Below are 17,639 nucleotides of genomic sequence, written 5' to 3'. Positions count from 1 at the left end.
TTATTTTTATCTCGTTCAAATTATCCAAGTTATATTCAAAATAAGAATTAAAATTTTGGATATATATTTTCATATAAAAAAGACATATGAGATTTTGACAAAGTACCTAAACTATATTTAAAATAAGAAATATGATTTTCAATTTTCATATAATTTACAATGAAAATATCATTGAGCACCCATAAACATTGAATATATAGTTGCTATGAGGCAGTTTCTCATATGTGTAGTGGAAAGATTAGGTTGCTTAACTACTTGATGTCGACTTCATTTACTATGATAGTAGTGCAATTTAAGTAAAAGATCATTAGTAGATTGAGATATACAAAATAAAATATCTTATAGTCAGGAACTTCATAAACAAAAAAGACACTTGGATAAAGTACAAAAAAACAAAGTTGATATAAATTTAAGCCCTTAACCAAAAGAGTAAAAACCTGTAGCCCATAAAGTCATGTTAAAAATATGAGGGTGTTTAAGGTCTTTTGATATTTACAGATAGTGGAAGTTTTATATTGTTACCTTTGTTATTCATTTATTGATCATAATCATATTGACATATTTGTTTATATATGGATATATGCGCATATATACAGTTAAAGTATAATATATGTCTCAAGATAAGGATTCATGAGTTTCAAACAAGATTGAAACATACAAGCTTCGTTAGAAGCAAAGAGATTTCTCTTGTTTCTTTTGAATCATAAAATTAAAAAGAAATTATAAAGAAGGCCAATTAAGATATAGCACTGCTTATGATCATCTTGTTGGGTGTTATTTCTGTCACACTCCCAAATTTGATCCGTATTGATTTGATTATTAATAATTATAGTCAAGAATGATCTTATATTGATAAAGAACATAAATGATGTCTTGGTTTGTTATCGGTTATTATATTAATTGGATTATTTATTAATGCGTAATATATTTTTAGGCTATTTTATTTTCTAAAATAGTAGCCATTTAAAATTAAAATGTTGATTACTCAGAGTCAAAATTATAAAATAAAAATAATTAATATTGCTCTAGTGGGAGAATGTTAGAAATTTTATTATACAAGTTAACATTAATTATAGTTTTAGTTTAATAAAATCGGATAATTGAATAGTTTAATGTCAGTTTACAAATAAACTTAAGTGATCTATAAAAATAAACCCCATGCACTTAAAGGTTATGATTTGGGTTGACGGTTTAGTATAGGTTTTTGAGTTATTGGATATTTGATTGGAGAGTCTAAGTAATCTCTTTTATAAATTGACTAGATCCTCATTTCAAAACTTAATTGCTACAGTTTTTTCCATTAAAAGCGATCTAAGGGAGGTTTATAGACCAGTCATAATAAATTTTCAATTTCAGGTGATTATCAAAGATTCTTCAAATTGCATATAGTTCCAAGTATTCTTATAACCTTATAGTATTTTATAATTTATGTATAAATCTTGCAGATTTAGGATTTAATATTTCATGTTCGTCTATGCAAAATTATCTTACAGTTGCTCCATGAGATTCGTTTCCCTTGGTGCCACTCTAGGTTGTTGAGATGCTCCTTTGTAGTTTTGCTGTTTAGCTGTGTAGTTGCTTGGCTGTGTTGTCCTCTATCCTTCCTAGGTTGTGTGTCGTTGGCCTCTATGGGATAATTTCTTTGTGAGGTTTCCTTGGCCTCCTCTGTCTGAGCATGTGGCTTAGCTGTGTATCTTATCCTTTTTTTTTCTATATATATACTTATTTACCAAAAACAAATGATGATAGTGTTTGTGAGATTACACAGGGCAAGACTGAAAAAAAGTTAAATTTGATGGTGAAAAAAATACCTCAAATAAAAAATTTGAGGCATTTTTTATTTGCTTTCTATCTCTTTGGCTCAAACTCCCTCGAAATTCTTCTCTTTCTTCAATCTTGTTCTTTCTTTATTGATTCTCAATCTTGAATTAGTTTTCAGACATAATAAATCGAGTTTGAAATGATCAAAATATTTAAGTTAAAACCAGCTAAAATTAAATGCAAAATTAAATTATTTTCAAATTAATCTTAAATTGGCTATTTTAGATTTAATCCAAATTCAAATTGGGTAATGTTGGACTGGATTCGAAACCAATCCATTCCTATCAGCAAGAAAGCATTAAAAACTTTTAATGAAAATGGATTGACGAATTAACGTTTTAATTTCATAGAGATATACCTTAAAATCCTGCCTGAGAAAGCTTCAAAGGAGAGAATAACTCATTATTGAACATATATTGATTTTAATTTGGATATCGATGTAAATATATTGAGACTTCAAAGAAAATTTTGGATAGTGAACCGATAAGATATTAATAATCAGCAACAATAAAGATTTTAGACAGAAGAAAATAAATTATTTTTAATAAGAAAAGACATATATTCAACTTATATGATATACCATTATCAAGCCAGTGGAGCCTTAGGACAATTCTTGACTGCACCCTGGAAAAATATATCGTAGAAGTTGCCCAAACCGACTGGAGAGCAATCAGCATTCAGTTGCTGGAAAGCCTTGCAACAATTTTCCTGAGAAAATTGAGCAAGGCAAGAACCTACAGCAGGAGTAAGATCTCCCAAACACTTCAAAATTTTAGCATCAGTCCAAAAATCCTGACTCGATGTAGCCAGAAAACTGACCGCTGCAACTCGAGAGGCATCGGCTATCGACAAAGTAGCAAGCACGAGCAAGATAGCTATGACTGTTCCCTTCATGGTTGAATACAAAATCTGCAGTATGGTTAGCTTGAGTAGAAAGAATTTTGATGATGGTGTTTGTGTGATTATATAGAGCAAAACTGAAAAGGAACTTGGATTTGATACTTGTCTTTGTGAGATTTCGTACTATAATTGATTAATTAACTGAGGTAAGTCAATCGTACAATACTGGTAAATCAATTATGACTATGAGACATTTATGGTAATATTTTTAATTAAAATATTATGATAATTATATTATAACAGAATCATATTAGGAAAAACTTATATGGTAACACATATAAGTCATTTCTAAAATTAGGGTAAATAAATCTTGACTACTATGTAAGTAATTAAAATGGTAACACTAAATAATAACATTTTAATATAATGTTATAAGACATATTTACGCTAATATTTTTCTTTAAAATGTTATAATAGTCATATTAGTTGTTTAACAATTACCCAAAAAGTAGTCGATCTTGAGGTTTTATAACTCAATTATTCATATTAAACCATTGCAAACTATATCCCTTCCAACTTTTTACACATCATTTATTAATAAACGAATTCAAAAATCCATGTATCATTCATTTTTTAAAATTCAAAATTAATTAAATAAACAAACAAAATATAAAATGATACAATATTACAACTTTGAATAGTAACAAATCATTAACATAATTTAATAGACTTGAGATCAAAATCTCATAACATAATTTAAGCAATATTTAATTAAAAACTTAAAAGTGTAAACTTGCATACATTATAGGAGGACTAAAGGATTGAATTGAAGAGCAAAAAATGGAAGAAGTTTATAATTTTATAATAAGTGTGAAGAAAGATAGTGTCTCTCTTTATATATACAGTGTGACCATTGGCATGTTTAAATTCATCTTCTCTGCAGGTTAAAAATTAGGGGTGTTCAAAATGAATTAACCGGACGGTTTAATAATATTTCAAACCGAATCGGATTTTTGGTTCAGAAAAAATTATGAACCGAAGCCAAACCAATTTTAAGATTAATCAATTTTAAATCGAACAAAATTTTTGGTTAACTAATTTTAAACCAAATTTTAAAAGATTATCTTATTTAATTGTTTTTTTCAATTTTTTTTGAAAATAAGTTCAATAGTATATTGATTTTTTATTCAATTTTTTTAAAACCAATTCAATTCGGTTAACCAATTTTTAAAAAGATAACTAAACCAAAAAATCCATTTTTCAATATTCTTAAAAAGGTATACAAACCGGTTTTTTAAATGACTTATTTTTCATTTAGATTTTCGATTAAAAAATTGGTTTAATTCAATTGTCGGATAATTCTTGAACACCCCTATTAAAAATCCTTAACTTGTGAGTTGTACTGGTTTGAGTGGGCTGGGAATGAACTGATCAGATATTCAAATTGAAGTGAGCTGCGATAAGGTGTGGGAAGTGAAATTATTTTTTCAATTGAAGGTGAGTCCAGTCATATGGAAACCTACCTTTCTCCGTACAAGGATTTGTCAAGCTATGATATAGCTCTATAAAATGTCTATTTTTATTAGCACACTGCATGAGAGGTGAATCACAATTCTCAAACTCAGCTCAGCTGAACCGAATGTGGATTCCATCAGCCCACATAAGCTTCAAATCCATGGCTTACCTAAGTTTCCATAGTTCTATTTCGTCAATCGGCATGGAGCTTTTACATATATAAACTATGAAGAAAACATAAATAACAAATAATTAAACATTAAAAGCTCATTATAAAAATGATAATCACAATCTTATTATTCAATCAAATCTCCTACATGACAAAAAGAAGAATTTTTTTACCCCAAAATCCAAGCCTAATTAAAAAACGAGAAGTTGACAATAATAAAGATAATAGTTTAGCAAAAATGATGAAATCAAGCTGCTACAAAATCAACTGGCGGTTCAACTGGTGGAGCAGATGAACATTTCGCCCATACAAGCCTATATAATGGAGACTTGAATCTGGCAAAAATAGTCATTGCACAATCTTCATTCATTTGGTTGATAGCCCTGCAACATTCTGAACTCACATGGCAGTCGTCATTTACAAAGGACTCATGAGCTTCAATCAAGCATGCATGCACTTCAGGAAAATCACTCAAACATTTCCTCACTGCAGGGTTCCACGGCCATGGGACTGGATGGTGGTGCCACGGGAACCACGGCCGGTATGCCACCGCAACATTGGCTGAAATGGCAGCAAAGATGAACAAGATTGCAAGGAATGTTCCCTTCATTGTGGCTGAATATGAAGGGTGATTAAAGCTTGGTTGATTCAGGATGAAAATTACGGCTTTCGTGAAGTTCTTATATAGAGGAGAATGGATAAAGGTTGATTAGTTCTTTTGTTATGATCTAAACTCTTCCATCATGATCTCTTTGGTGATAAAATGTGCTATGCTTTGAGAGGCATTATCTAATTTACTTCTTAATATATGATAATACTATTTTTGTTAAAAATGTTACGGATAATTTTACTTAGAATTTTTACTTTTAATATTTTATTATTTTACAGAAAACTATTTAAAGCGTGCCCCCTAATGGGCTTGTGTGTCATCATGTGGAACTAGGCTTAAATAGGAAACGCCAACTATCGCAAGGAGGATAAAAAACAAAAGGTTTAAAGTATCCATATGGTAGATTATAATGTTCATACAACCAAAATTCTATATTGAAATAACAATCAAAGCAATACGTAATATAAAAATTATATGTACATATTTTTAATATATAATTTTGGTATGTAGATAATATATCATCATGTAATTAGATGATTTCGAATTAAAGATTAAAAAATATTCAATCATATGATGATACATCGTCTGTGTACTCAAATTATGTATCAAAAATAATATTTAAGATTTGAGACTTAATAATTGGATTAGGAATGGATATTCAAAGTTAAAGGAATGAGTGTATCAAAATCAGAACAAGCGTTCATTCAATGGAACGGAGGTTCTATGTCTGATACCAAGTATCAAAGCTTGGAACAGTTCATTGTTGGAGCAGTTTGGCAGAACAAGTTTGTTTTCGAGGGTTTTTTTATTTTTTTTCCCAAATGGAACCACGGATCGCAAACCAAAAGATGCATTTTTATTTCTTGTGTCTGCCTTGGTCTAGTAAATAATTATATAACTCCTGATCACTTTTGGAACACTTGACATCTGGACTTTCTATGGAATTTCTCTAAGATATATATTTTCAGTGTTTGTAGATTGCAGATTTCTAGGGTTCAACGATGGAAGTGAATTTTCATTATCCAAAAAATAAAAATAGAAAGCAAATATCACTTTAAGGAGATTGTTTACACACCTCAAAGCCTTTTTTTTTTTTTTTAAATTCTTGTTCCTCCACCACTCTCTTTTATATTTTCAAAATCTAAACAAGTTTAATTCGAATACAAAATGATAAATTTGAGATCAAGCTCAGTTTGATAATTTAGTGATGAGTCCGTTGAAGGGCCATCAATTAATAAGAATGGTCACTAAGAATGAAGAAAAGAAAGAATCGTTGGAAGAAATGAATTTGCTAGTGTAGATTTAGTGGCATTTTCTTCAAAATATGGATTTCTTTCCTATCGCAAAGAAGACATGTCAAAAAAATTTAAAAAAAGGCTCTTAATTTTTGAGGCAATTTAATGAGTTTTGTGTATAAAATTGTGCTCCAAACATGACAATATACACATGCATATGCCACGGCTGGGTTGTTCTATTTTCTCCCCAAGCCGATGTGCCATTACTTCCTACAGTAGCACATATATTTATTCAATAAAATTATACATACATATTTTTTATAAACAATTTAAATATACAGATGATATGTTATCATATAATTAATGATTTTCAATTAAAGATAAAATTACATATAATTATATAATGATACATTAATTGGCTCCACGGCCATGAGACAGGGTGATGGGCCCATGAGAACCAAGGCCAGTATGGCACCACAACATCGGTTGAAACGGCAGCAAGGATAAGCAGGATTGCAAGGAATGTTCACTTCATTGTGGCTGAATATGAACGGTGATTAAAACTTGGTGTTAATTATTTTATTTATTTGATTAGTTCTTTTGTTATTATCTAAACTCTTCCTTCATGATCTCTTTCGTGATAAAATGTGCTATCCTTTGAGAAGCATTATCTTAATTTATGATAATCCTATTTTGTTTAAAATGTTATGGATAATTTTAATTAGAATTTTTATTCCAAATATTTATTTTAATTTACAGGAAGTTCATGGGCTCGTGTGTCATGCAAGACTAGGCCCAAACAGGGAACACCAGCTATCACAAGAAGATACAAAACAAAAAGGAAAAAAGTATGCAGGGAGGATTTAGGCTAATTCAAACCCAATCAAGGGTCAATTAGAGCTTAACTTGAATTCAAAACCATAAACGTGAGATCAAGCTATGCTCACTCAATTGGCGATGAGTTCAGTGGAAGGACGTTGGAGAAGAAAAAGAAGGGTTCCAGAGACAAAAAAAAAAAGGAAAAAATGTGAGAGAAGATGCATTTCTTTGTGCTCTTTTGGTGACACAACACATAATTAGTGTTTAATTTAGCAAGAACATGAACTATGAGAACCAAACATGGTCAGATGAGTACTATATTGTTTAGTACTAAAAAGAACAATATTAACAATGAATAATGATTAATTAGTGAATAATCCACAAGTCTGAATTCAATTCAAGTTATTTGTGTTCGAATTTAAGTTTGGATCAAACAGTTGAGTTTAAGCCAATAATTGAGCTCGTTTATATAAAACAAGCCAAATTTAAGTCTATTCAAAAATTCAACTGTGAGTTAGTTCGAATCAAATCCAGGGTTAAAGAGAGAGAGAGGTATGGCATATTAATGATGCATTAACTAAGGAGTAAAACACTGATATAATGCACAAGGTTACAAGCACTCCACAGACATATCCTTGTGCATTAATTATATCAGTGTTTTAATTCAAATCCATGGCTACCTAAGGGGTGTTCGTGTTATGCATATTTTCACTTCTCAGAAAGATAAAAGAGAAGAGACTATAGAAACTATGAAGAAAAACATAAAATAAACGAGTAAACATTAAAAGCTTATAATAAAATGGTAATCTCAATCTTATTATTCAATAATACCTGCTACATGATAAATAGAAAAAATTTATTACCCCAAAATCTAACCCTAAACAACGAGAAGTTGACAATAGAAAAAAAATATATAATATAGCTAATTAAAATAATCAACTGGCGGTTCAACTGGTGGAGCAGATGAACATTTGGCCGATACTAGCCTATAAAATGGAGACTTGAATCTGGCAAAAATAGTCATTGCACAATCTTCACTCATTTGGTCGATAGCCCTGCAACATTCTGAGCTCACTTGGAAGTCGTTATCTACAAACGACTTATGAGCTTCAATCAGGCATTCATGCACCTCAGGGAAATCACTCAAACATTTCCTCACTACAGGGTTCCACGGCCACGGGACTGGGTGGTGGTGCCACGGGAACCATGGCCGGTATGCCACCGCAACATCGGCTGAAATGGCAGCAAGGATGAACACGATTGCAAGGAAGGCTCCCTTCATTGTGGTTGCTGAATATGAAAATTATTGCTTGCATGAAGTTGCTTATATAGAGAAAATTAGATAAGATTGGATTAACGTTAATTTTGAATTTATGAATTTAATTGGTCGATTAGTTCTTTTGTAAATATCAAAACTCTTGGTTCTTCACTTTGGTGATAAGATGAGATATGGGTTGAGAATCATATATTATCTATTTACTTCTAAATTATTTATTATAATATTTTTTTTTAATTCAAATGTTATGGATAATATTAACTAGAAATTATTTTTAAAATTTATTAATTTACACAAAATTATTTGAAGCAGACCATAATGGGCTTGTCTATCATCATGGGCTAGCCCTAGCGCAGGTTCTATTACTAGAGTTTGATTCAATTTAAGTTGAATTAAAATAGGGTTAAGTTTGATATCAATTCAAATATGAAAAAATCAATTCAAGATCAACTCGATACCAAGAGTTGAGCCTCGAATTTAACTCAAAAATAATTTTATTTTAGATTTGATTTAAACCAGATTGAACTCATACATATGGATCGACTTAAACTTTGTTCATTTGATCTGAGCTCAAATTCAAGCTCATACTACATCTAGGACCGAGCAAGGAACTACTATTATGTAAGGGTTGATTCAATCTAAGATATTTGAGTTCTAATCGGTGTTCGACTCGAACAAATTGAGTTCAAGCTGAAAAATAACTCGGTTTGACTTAAACCCTCTCACCATGCTAGTGAGCACAAGAAAACCAACTTCTGAATGATTTTTTTCTTATCCGATGACTTTTTTAACTCTCAGGAGATAATGACTTCTTCTCTAACCATTCAAACAAGCCAAGTTTGGTTTTGAGTTAACCATTTTGAATTTGAGTCAAACTCAAATTGACCTTTGTTCAAATTCGACTCAACTCAAATCTATCTATACAAACCTGCGCCTTAGCTTAGAAAGCAAAAGGGGATGTGGTTGAGTATGATAGCTACACATTAAAGAAAACTTCATGATCACATGAAGTACTACAAAGATGTCCAGCTACTCAACATTCATCAAAACTTGCACCAAGAAATGAATGAGGCATGTTTGTTTTTTCACTTTTACAATATTCCAGAAAAAAAAAAATAATGAATTAGAATCAACGTATACAATGAAGCTTACTCACAATATCAACCTTGTTTCCAGCCAATTTTTTGTTAAGGGGAAGAAGTTGGAGAACAGTATCTATAGGAAAGTGTAAACACTCCCACCAGTTTTACTCTTCATCGAATTCAAGACCTGGTATGTATAACAAATTCACGTCGAAAATTACTGGACTGTTAGGAGCCACCCTCGGCCGTCCTGGGGCAGAAACGAGACCTTTAGGGAATGCCAACTATCACAAGATACAAAAAAGGCAAAATGTTAGAAGTGACATAAAGGGTGTTATTTCTTCATAGATTGATCCCTAGAAGTGACATAGTTCATATATGTGCCACAACTTCCAAAGAGTAGCACAAAAAATATTTACTAACTACTTGCAGTTGGAAACCATGGGTCTACCCAACTCATCAATTATTAGTATAATTCAGAAATTACCGATCCAGGAATATAAAGTCGACGCGTCCCTCCAACTTTCATGGTTAGTATTCCTTCATCAAGCCCCTTGATCACCTATTCAGTCAGTCAATTATTAAGTCAATTTACCGGCAATACCCTAAGTATGAAATACAAAATTAGAGTTTAAGATAGCAAGAAAAGGCAATATGAGAACCAAAATTGATCAGATGAGTACTATCCTGTGAAGCAATAAATAAATCGATGATTTTTTTTTTTTATAAAGAACCTTACCAAGTGAAATAATAGCATCTTAATTTTGTATATTGATAGATAAACTACTAATAGAGTCACCTGACCAGAGCCAACACGAAAAAGATACGGCTGACCTTTCTCCAATGAACTGTGATATCAAGAACAGAAAGCTTAAAGTAAGAAATTAAGCATCGGTATCTCCTAATGATGATTTCTCAAGTCCAATGACTGACAAGAGCAGAGGCACATAATTTCTAGTGAAAAACTACAAGAAGAAATGGACCTCAATTATCAGATTTTATGTAAAAACATTTTGGGATTGGATTCTCCAATAGAGTCATGTTGAAACAGAAATGATGAGGTGAGAAATGAGTACATCTACTGGCAAGTAGATAAGATAACCATCAAGAATAAGTTTAAGAAAGATTGTAAAAGAAGGTTCGGTCATTTTGACAACTGATCTCTAGGTGATGCCCACCAAGAAAACACAATGATTTGATCCAGGAAATACTGATGACATGGGGAAAAAGTATAAAAAATATATTACATTGGTGTAAATAGTGAAAAAAGAGCAAGCTTGTAAAATAACTCAGAAATGGCCGTGCAAAAGGCAGAATAGAAAAAGAGATTGATGTCAGCAACACCATTTAGTAAGTGACACAGGATTACAAGTTGAATTGAAAATAACAGCAATGCAAATTACTAACATAGATGGTCAAAATATTTTGACACCAACCAAGTTGTGATATTGCAGATACTCTTGGTGGAAAACTGTAGTTTAACCAGATTGTCTATTTGCATTTTCGACAAGAAGTGAAATTAATTCCATTTCTAAGATACTAAAATAAGGATTTATTGAATATTCATGAAGTCAATATTACTACCTATCAAATATCTGTCCAGAAGGAACCATGGCAACATAATTAGCAGCCACCTGCAAATAGCAGAGTGTTTGATTACAGATGCAGTCAATGATAATTATACATAAAAAGAAATTTGCTGGTGGTGGTCTCTAGGGAAAACCCAACTTTCTCCAGACAAGGATTTGCCAAGCTATGATATAACTGTTTAATACATTTATTTTTCAGCAATATTAATACCAACTACTAAAATTTTTGTAGATAAATATCAAACATACATGTAATCTCTGTCATCCTATTAAATAAATGGAGTAGCTGTTCAGTGTTTCTAGAATTGAGGTAAACATCATTGTTCTGTTAGATTGAAGAAATTGTTCTTTATACAAAGCAGTGTAACTTACCTGAAAACCAATAGGAGGACTAGGGCCTTCACCTACTTTGATATCCTTGTACTGCAAACCAGACTCTGTAGTCACCATCGGTACCTTCAATACAAATATTTGGTCTGGTACTTAGCACTAGAAATAATCTTTCATAAATTTATATAAAATGTGAACCAGAAGTCATTTTCTACCGAAAGTTACACTTATACCTAAAAATACTCTATCAACAGTTTCATGGTGACCAAGAAACAAGCATGACTAAGATTCAAATAACTTAGCAGTAATGGGAGTGATGAGCAGCAAGTAGCCATCAATCAACAAAGAATAGTTAATCAGTGAAGATAAAAACAAGTAAACATATGTATAAAGTAATTAAATCAAATGATTCTAGAATATAAAAGTGAATAACGACAACCCCTCAGATTCTTCAAAACAATTGACATTACTATTGGCAACCTTCACAAGATGCGACATAATTCTTCGGGTTAATCATGTAAAAGTGAGAGAGTGCAATCAAAAGTTATTAGAAATCTATATGTCAATTAAAACTCATGTTGAGCAAAGTTTCAACATCTCAGCAGATTAATGATAACATCAAACTCCTATGATCAAGAAACTATTTTGAAGCATCGAACAGGCAAAAAGAAAGAATATGCATAGATATGGGGCATTGTAATCTCACCATACATTTTCAAGCTCTTTCTCGCACATCTGATCACACATTCTTGGTTTATCCTCGGGAGGCAAGCTGGCTGCTTTGGCCTCAACTGACTCTAAAAAGAGGCTTGAAACTCCCAAAACCAACTCAAGAACATCCCTTCGCGTAATTGAATTCATTTCATTGCCATATACTCTACTTCCTGAAGCTCGAACTCCAAGTTTCATATTTGAGCACCGCGCAAACACACCCCAAACCTTGTTACAGGAAATGCCGTGACAACAACAATTCAGAGCTTTGCCATAAGCAGAACCTAACACAATATAAATCCCCAAAGTCAGCATACATTTAGAAGAAAAGAGGCAAAACTCAGGTAACCCACATGAAATTTTACAAAATTAATGGTTCAATGCTCCTTTGAACAACTAAAAATGCAACAAGACAAAGGGACGGCATAAGCATGATAAATAGACAAAGCTGCTACATTCTACCAGATAATCAAAGACAAAAACAAAGAGGGAAACTTTGATAAGAATCCCAAAAAATCCCATCATTTTAACACAAACACCCAAGACAGTCCATAAGAAAGCAAGAGACTTGGCCAAAACACAAAGCCAGAATTTTCATTAATATTGGGTCCGAATGAAAATAAAAAAAAGTTTCTTGTTTAGATGAACACACAATTTCTAGCCGAAGAAAAGCACATCAGAGTGAAAATACAAGCTGAAATGTGATGAAGAAAGGAGCTTTACCAAGTGGAAGAAGCAGAGGAGGAGGGAGAGCCATCCGAAAGTGTAAAGAGTTTTGAAAGCGGATAACGAAATCCGGCTGTCTTTGTCTTTTTATTTCTTGTGGCTGACTAGGCTACTTTCCTCCTCTCGTGTAACCGTATAAGCACTAAGCAGGGATGTAAAAGTTAAAACTCAAACTTGTTAACTTGAAAAATTAACGTGTTTCTCAACCGCCTAAGGTTTAATTTATTAACAAATTCCTCTCAAATTCTTAAAACATATAATATATATATAAATATAAATTTTTAATGGACAATACTATATGCATCTAATTCTTATACATAAATAGAGACATATTATGTATGGCATCATGTTATTGTATAATTTTTTATTCTTAATTTAAAATTATTCAATCATATAATAACACACATCAAATATATATTTTTTTTATATATTTAAAATGGATATATATAATTGTATTAATTTTTAATTATGTAGTCTAAATTGGAAAAAACATCAAAAGCTTTCAAAGAAAATAAATAAAGGTTATCAAAAAAGAAGAAGAAAAGACGAAATGTTACCCAAAAAAAGTTGAAAAGTCTTAGAAGAAAATGAATTAGCACCTAATCAAATTGAATTAGCGCAATTCGATCTTAAATTGGGGCTATCTCTTATCAAATTCAACTTATAAGAACAAAACACTAAATTAAGTAGGAGTCTATTTAGTTTGAAACCACCTTTAATCACTAAAAAAGACACCAAAAAGCTTTCAAAGAAGATAAATAAAAGTTATCAAAAAATAAAAAAATGGTTAAAGAGAGAAAAAATGTTACCGAAAAGAGTTGAAAAATCTCAAAGATAATGAATGTATACCCAATCAAATTGAATTAGTGCAATTTAATTTTAAATTAGGGTTATCTCTAATCAAATTCAACTTATAAGAAGTAAACTTAAACTAAGTAGGGGTCTCAACTTAAATCTACCTCTGATCAATGTAATGTATTGTCTAGATTTAGGTATCTACATAAACAGTAACAGTGTAAAATTTAAGGGCTCACGAGCAACTCATTAAAGGCAAGGGAATTTCTGTTATTTCTGAAACTTCAGAAGAATATTTGTAATTGTATCATTGCTTAGGGTGTTTATGGGATTACTTGATAAAATTAAACCTATTACGTGGCCTCATCTCATGGGCAAGCCATCAAAATTTCTCACCGACTTGAAACCCAATCCTTCCTCCAAAACTGCGTTAAATTCCCCTCCCGTCCGTATGTGCCTCTTTGCTGCCTTCCGTTACCGGCTCCGAAGAATCCTCCGAAAAAGTCTAAACCCAGGTTCGTTCTCTGTCTTTTCTTCCATTTACAAGCTTCAATACTACGGAACGGACATGGCTTTGAGGCTTTGAGCATAAATACTTGATAATGCATATTTTTAGATTTTTTTTCAGCCCGCTGTTGAGACTCTGCTTTTTTCTTGAAGTTCTTGGTGCTAGAATGGTTATTTGTTTCAAAATTAAAAAAAAAAAATGTGAAGGAACTTCAATGAAGTGGGTGATGACTGGTTTATTGAATTTTGTTTATTGCTGCTTTTGAACAATTCATTCGAAAACATAGAGAGACCTTCTGTCTTTGCTTAGCACAGAATGCTTTAATATTTTCTTTTCAATTTCCACTTTCTGGTAAATCTTTATCAAAGTTTCTTTCTGTCGCCCTCCTTTTTAAATGGAGTTTCTTTCGAAGAAAATCATGACACTCAGTGACTGTTTCTGAGATTACGCTTCTCTGAGTAGAGGAAGCTCCTCGGAAATCATTTTATTATGGTGTTTAAATTATTTGTTAGGTGTTGTGGTGTTTTTTCTTGTATTATATATTATTTATTTGTTGATGGTGATGGTGAAAAATATTTTAATGGTGATTGAGAATTGTCCTATTTTTATGTGCTTTCATATTCAGTAAAAAGAACAACAGAGTCTTTTAAATCTCCTTTATGTTATCTCGTATTATTTTTAACGTTAAATGTTTATTTTAGGGTGAAGACTGGTAATTATGAATGTGAAGGCTATAGTTCACATAATATAATTTGTTCTTTTTGAAGGAACAAAAAATTCAGGCATATAGAGTTAGTGGAGCCTTATCAAGTAACCTTACCAGCTAGTACCTAAGAAAGAATTGATGTGTTGGTGCTTTTTATGTGATGTTTTGGAACCAATCTGAAATTAAGTGGAACCAATATGACTGTTACATTTATTAAATTGATTATGTTTTTATTAAAATCTGTTAATTCTAGGTACATAAATGGGATTGTCCTCTAAGTAATATGGTAGTTCATAATTTTGTTGTTTTGTACTTTTTTATTGCAGTTCTTTTATTTGTTAATCAGTGTGTTTTATTAATCTTGTGAGTTCGATTGTACTGATTTTTTTTCAGGTGGACTGTTGCTGCTGAGGAATTGTTTGTGCAGGAAGGATGTCAAGTGTAATACTGTTTGAGGATATTTTTGTGGTTGATAAGATAGACCCGGATGGAAAAAAGTTTGACAAGGGTATGATTTTGTATTCTTATCATTCATCTTAATTCAATTTCTTGTTTATGGTATTTTCAATGTTCTTCACTTTGTTTGGCTGAAACAGGCAAAATTATTATTTAGTCTTCTGTTGTAGAAAGCATGAAAAGGCAATTAAAATAAGCACCTATATCTGTGATTCTTCAAGAAGCTCTCTTGATGCTTTTGCATAAAGCGCTTCAACCAAAAGTGCTTTCTAGAATAGCATTCCTATACATGTATTTGGTGCTTTTACATTGCCTATAAAATAAAAAGGCTGAAAACTTCTGTTTTTGGTTAGGATATTATTTATGTGTGCATAATATTTACTTGAGTTATACTATTAAGGCCATTGAGCAACATTGTCAGTGATCTATTATTCTAGGAAATAATGTTATTGCTTTTCTGCCTTGGAATCTCATTAGTATTATAGTGGTTGTTTCTACAAGTTGTTCAATAAACTTCTATTTGATTTGTTAGATTTATTTTAGAATTTTGAGGTTTATGTTTTGAGGTGGAATGCAGTTTCTCGCATTGAAGCACGGAGTCAGAACTGTGACATGTACATGCTACTGGATGTGAATGTAGAAATATATCCTATGCGTGTAGGTGACAAATTTGCTTTGGCTTTGGCTCACACATTAAATCTGGATGGAACAACAGATTCTGGCTATTATACTCAGGTTGGTTTACTCTTGAAATATTATTCAGTGTTGATTTCATTTATGTAAGGAGTTTTTTATTCTCAGGCAATGTTATATCTATTGAAAAGAACGACCATGATATAATAATTACGTTAAGTCTCTAATTGTCTTCTTTGGTTAGTTGTTAGTATAGGGGGCCTCATGTTTACGGAAATCGATTACACTTGTCTTTCGACTCTTGACATGCCAAAGAATTGTCAAAGTTTATTAATTTTGATGTTTCTTTTGGAAATTTGTGGCAAAACTAGTTAATGATTTTGAAATGCTCAAATTAGCTTTGCTGTGTGATTGGGGAATTAAGGCTGGCATAGTGTTAAAATAACTTAGTAGATTAGGAGTGTGCGGAGAAACAGAATGTTAAATGGATAATGGGTAATACAACGGAACACTGGGTATGTGAGAATTGCATCCATGACTACTAAGGAATGTAAAACAATGTCGATTGGTAAAAGGACTAGTGTGAAGCACTGATTTAACCTATTGAAAGTTTCAGTAAAACATGGTAGAAGACAATAAGGAGAGAACATTAGTTTTCTGGTGTGAAAGATGGAAAAAAAGATGTTTTGAAGGTTTGAGGAGATAATGAATGTTGACTGATTATTTTCCTGATCATATTAAAGTGGTTTGATAATGGTGAATATGAGAACCCCGTTGACCATAATATTAACTATTGCATATAGTGTCTAAAAAACACCTTAAATTGTATGCATGACTATTGTGTTTGACTTGTTATTTGACCTCTGCTTCCTAATCTGTGTGTCAATGAATTGTACCCTTTTATTCCAGGGTGGGAGGAAATCACTTGCTGACAAGTTTGAATACATTATGCACGGGAAGCTATACAAGATCTCAGATGAAGGCTCTGGGAAAACACTTAAAGCGTATGAATCCGTTGAACATTTCATTTGTGTTCTATGAGTTTGCTTGTGTTTTAATTGCTTTTCTCTTATTTCAGTGAGATATATATTTCATATGGTGGGCTTCTAATGATGCTGAAGGGAGATCCTTCTTATATTACCCACTTCGAGCTTGATCAAAAGCTGTTTCTCCTAATGAGGAAGTTGTAAAACCTTGTAATAGTAACATACAACACATCTCTCTTTAACCTACAAACTTCTGCTGTTTGTTGTAACGACAGGTTCATGGATCGTGAGACCCTTCTAGGCATTGTAATGTGGTATTAACAGTGGATTCTTTAACATGGGGTTCATGTTTGTCAAAATGAAAAGGCTTTTAATGGTTCTTTGCTTTCTCCCATGGCATGATCCCATCTCACTTCTGGTGTTTTTCTGACTAGCAGGAGTGGGATGCTTGTTATTGCTTTCTTCAAATTGTTCTATTGATAAACTGTCAAGTTGTGAATCAATTCATCCTTTACACCGCAAAATGGCTTACTATCACATAATTCAAATTGCGTACTGTATCATGTATTAGAAATCTGATTTTTCATATTGTGTATCATTTATCATATTGATGGATATATTTTTAAAAAATAATAATAATAAAATAAGAACAATAACATAAATACTCATATAGAATATACAAATGTATGTATATTTATGTATTATTATATGATTGAGTGTTATTTTATTCTTAATTCAAAATTATTCAGTCACATGATAAAACATATCAAGTATGTACTTATTTCTCTATTCAAAATGGGTACGTATGGTTTTATTAAGAAAATAATAAAAA

General features: G+C 31.7%; 2 protein-coding genes across 2 annotated transcripts; one reads left to right on the top strand and one right to left on the bottom strand.

Moving 5' to 3' along the window:
- Window positions 1-9,228: 9,228 nt before the first annotated feature.
- Window positions 9,229-12,840, bottom strand: LOC123221151 (peptidyl-prolyl cis-trans isomerase FKBP16-3, chloroplastic). The gene is made up of 7 exons (XM_044643881.1): window positions 12,721-12,840; window positions 11,998-12,281; window positions 11,329-11,412; window positions 10,952-11,001; window positions 10,167-10,215; window positions 9,855-9,929; window positions 9,229-9,651 (listed from the first exon to the last, which is right to left on the bottom strand). The coding sequence occupies exons 1-7, from the start codon at window positions 12,752-12,754 to the stop codon at window positions 9,532-9,534; spliced, it is 696 nt and encodes a 231-aa protein (XP_044499816.1). The 5' UTR covers window positions 12,755-12,840; the 3' UTR covers window positions 9,229-9,531.
- Window positions 12,841-13,886: 1,046 nt separating this feature from the next.
- On the top strand, window positions 13,887-17,187 carry LOC123221153 (DNA-directed RNA polymerases II, IV and V subunit 8B-like). Its single transcript, XM_044643882.1, has 5 exons — window positions 13,887-14,033; window positions 15,126-15,240; window positions 15,766-15,923; window positions 16,731-16,825; window positions 16,900-17,187. The coding sequence occupies exons 2-5, from the start codon at window positions 15,165-15,167 to the stop codon at window positions 17,009-17,011; spliced, it is 441 nt and encodes a 146-aa protein (XP_044499817.1). The 5' UTR covers window positions 13,887-14,033; window positions 15,126-15,164; the 3' UTR covers window positions 17,012-17,187.
- Window positions 17,188-17,639: the final 452 nt, after the last annotated feature.

Source organism: Mangifera indica, chromosome 7, assembly GCF_011075055.1.
Source record: "Mangifera indica cultivar Alphonso chromosome 7, CATAS_Mindica_2.1, whole genome shotgun sequence".
NCBI lineage: Eukaryota > Viridiplantae > Streptophyta > Magnoliopsida > Sapindales > Anacardiaceae > Mangifera > Mangifera indica.
Note: the sequence above shows the minus strand (reverse complement) of the source record. Positions and strands in the feature narration are given on the sequence as shown.

Excerpts from the sequence above, each read along its gene's own strand:
- LOC123221153 (XM_044643882.1), top strand. The coding sequence starts at position 15,165 with ATGTCAAGTGTAATACTGTTTGAGGATATTTTTGTGGTTGATAAGATA. Across the intron at positions 15,241-15,765 it reads TGGAAAAAAGTTTGACAAGG|TTTCTCGCATTGAAGCACGG; the intron begins GTATGATTTTGT and ends GGTGGAATGCAG. Across the intron at positions 16,826-16,899 it reads TCTGGGAAAACACTTAAAGC|TGAGATATATATTTCATATG; the intron begins GTATGAATCCGT and ends CTCTTATTTCAG.
- LOC123221151 (XM_044643881.1), bottom strand. The coding sequence starts at position 12,754 with ATGGCTCTCCCTCCTCCTCTGCTTCTTCCACTTG. Across the intron at positions 11,413-11,997 it reads GCGAGAAAGAGCTTGAAAAT|GTACCGATGGTGACTACAGA; the intron begins GTATGGTGAGAT and ends TTTGTATTGAAG. Across the intron at positions 10,216-10,951 it reads TCTGGACAGATATTTGATAG|TTCATTGGAGAAAGGTCAGC; the intron begins GTAGTAATATTG and ends TTGATATCACAG.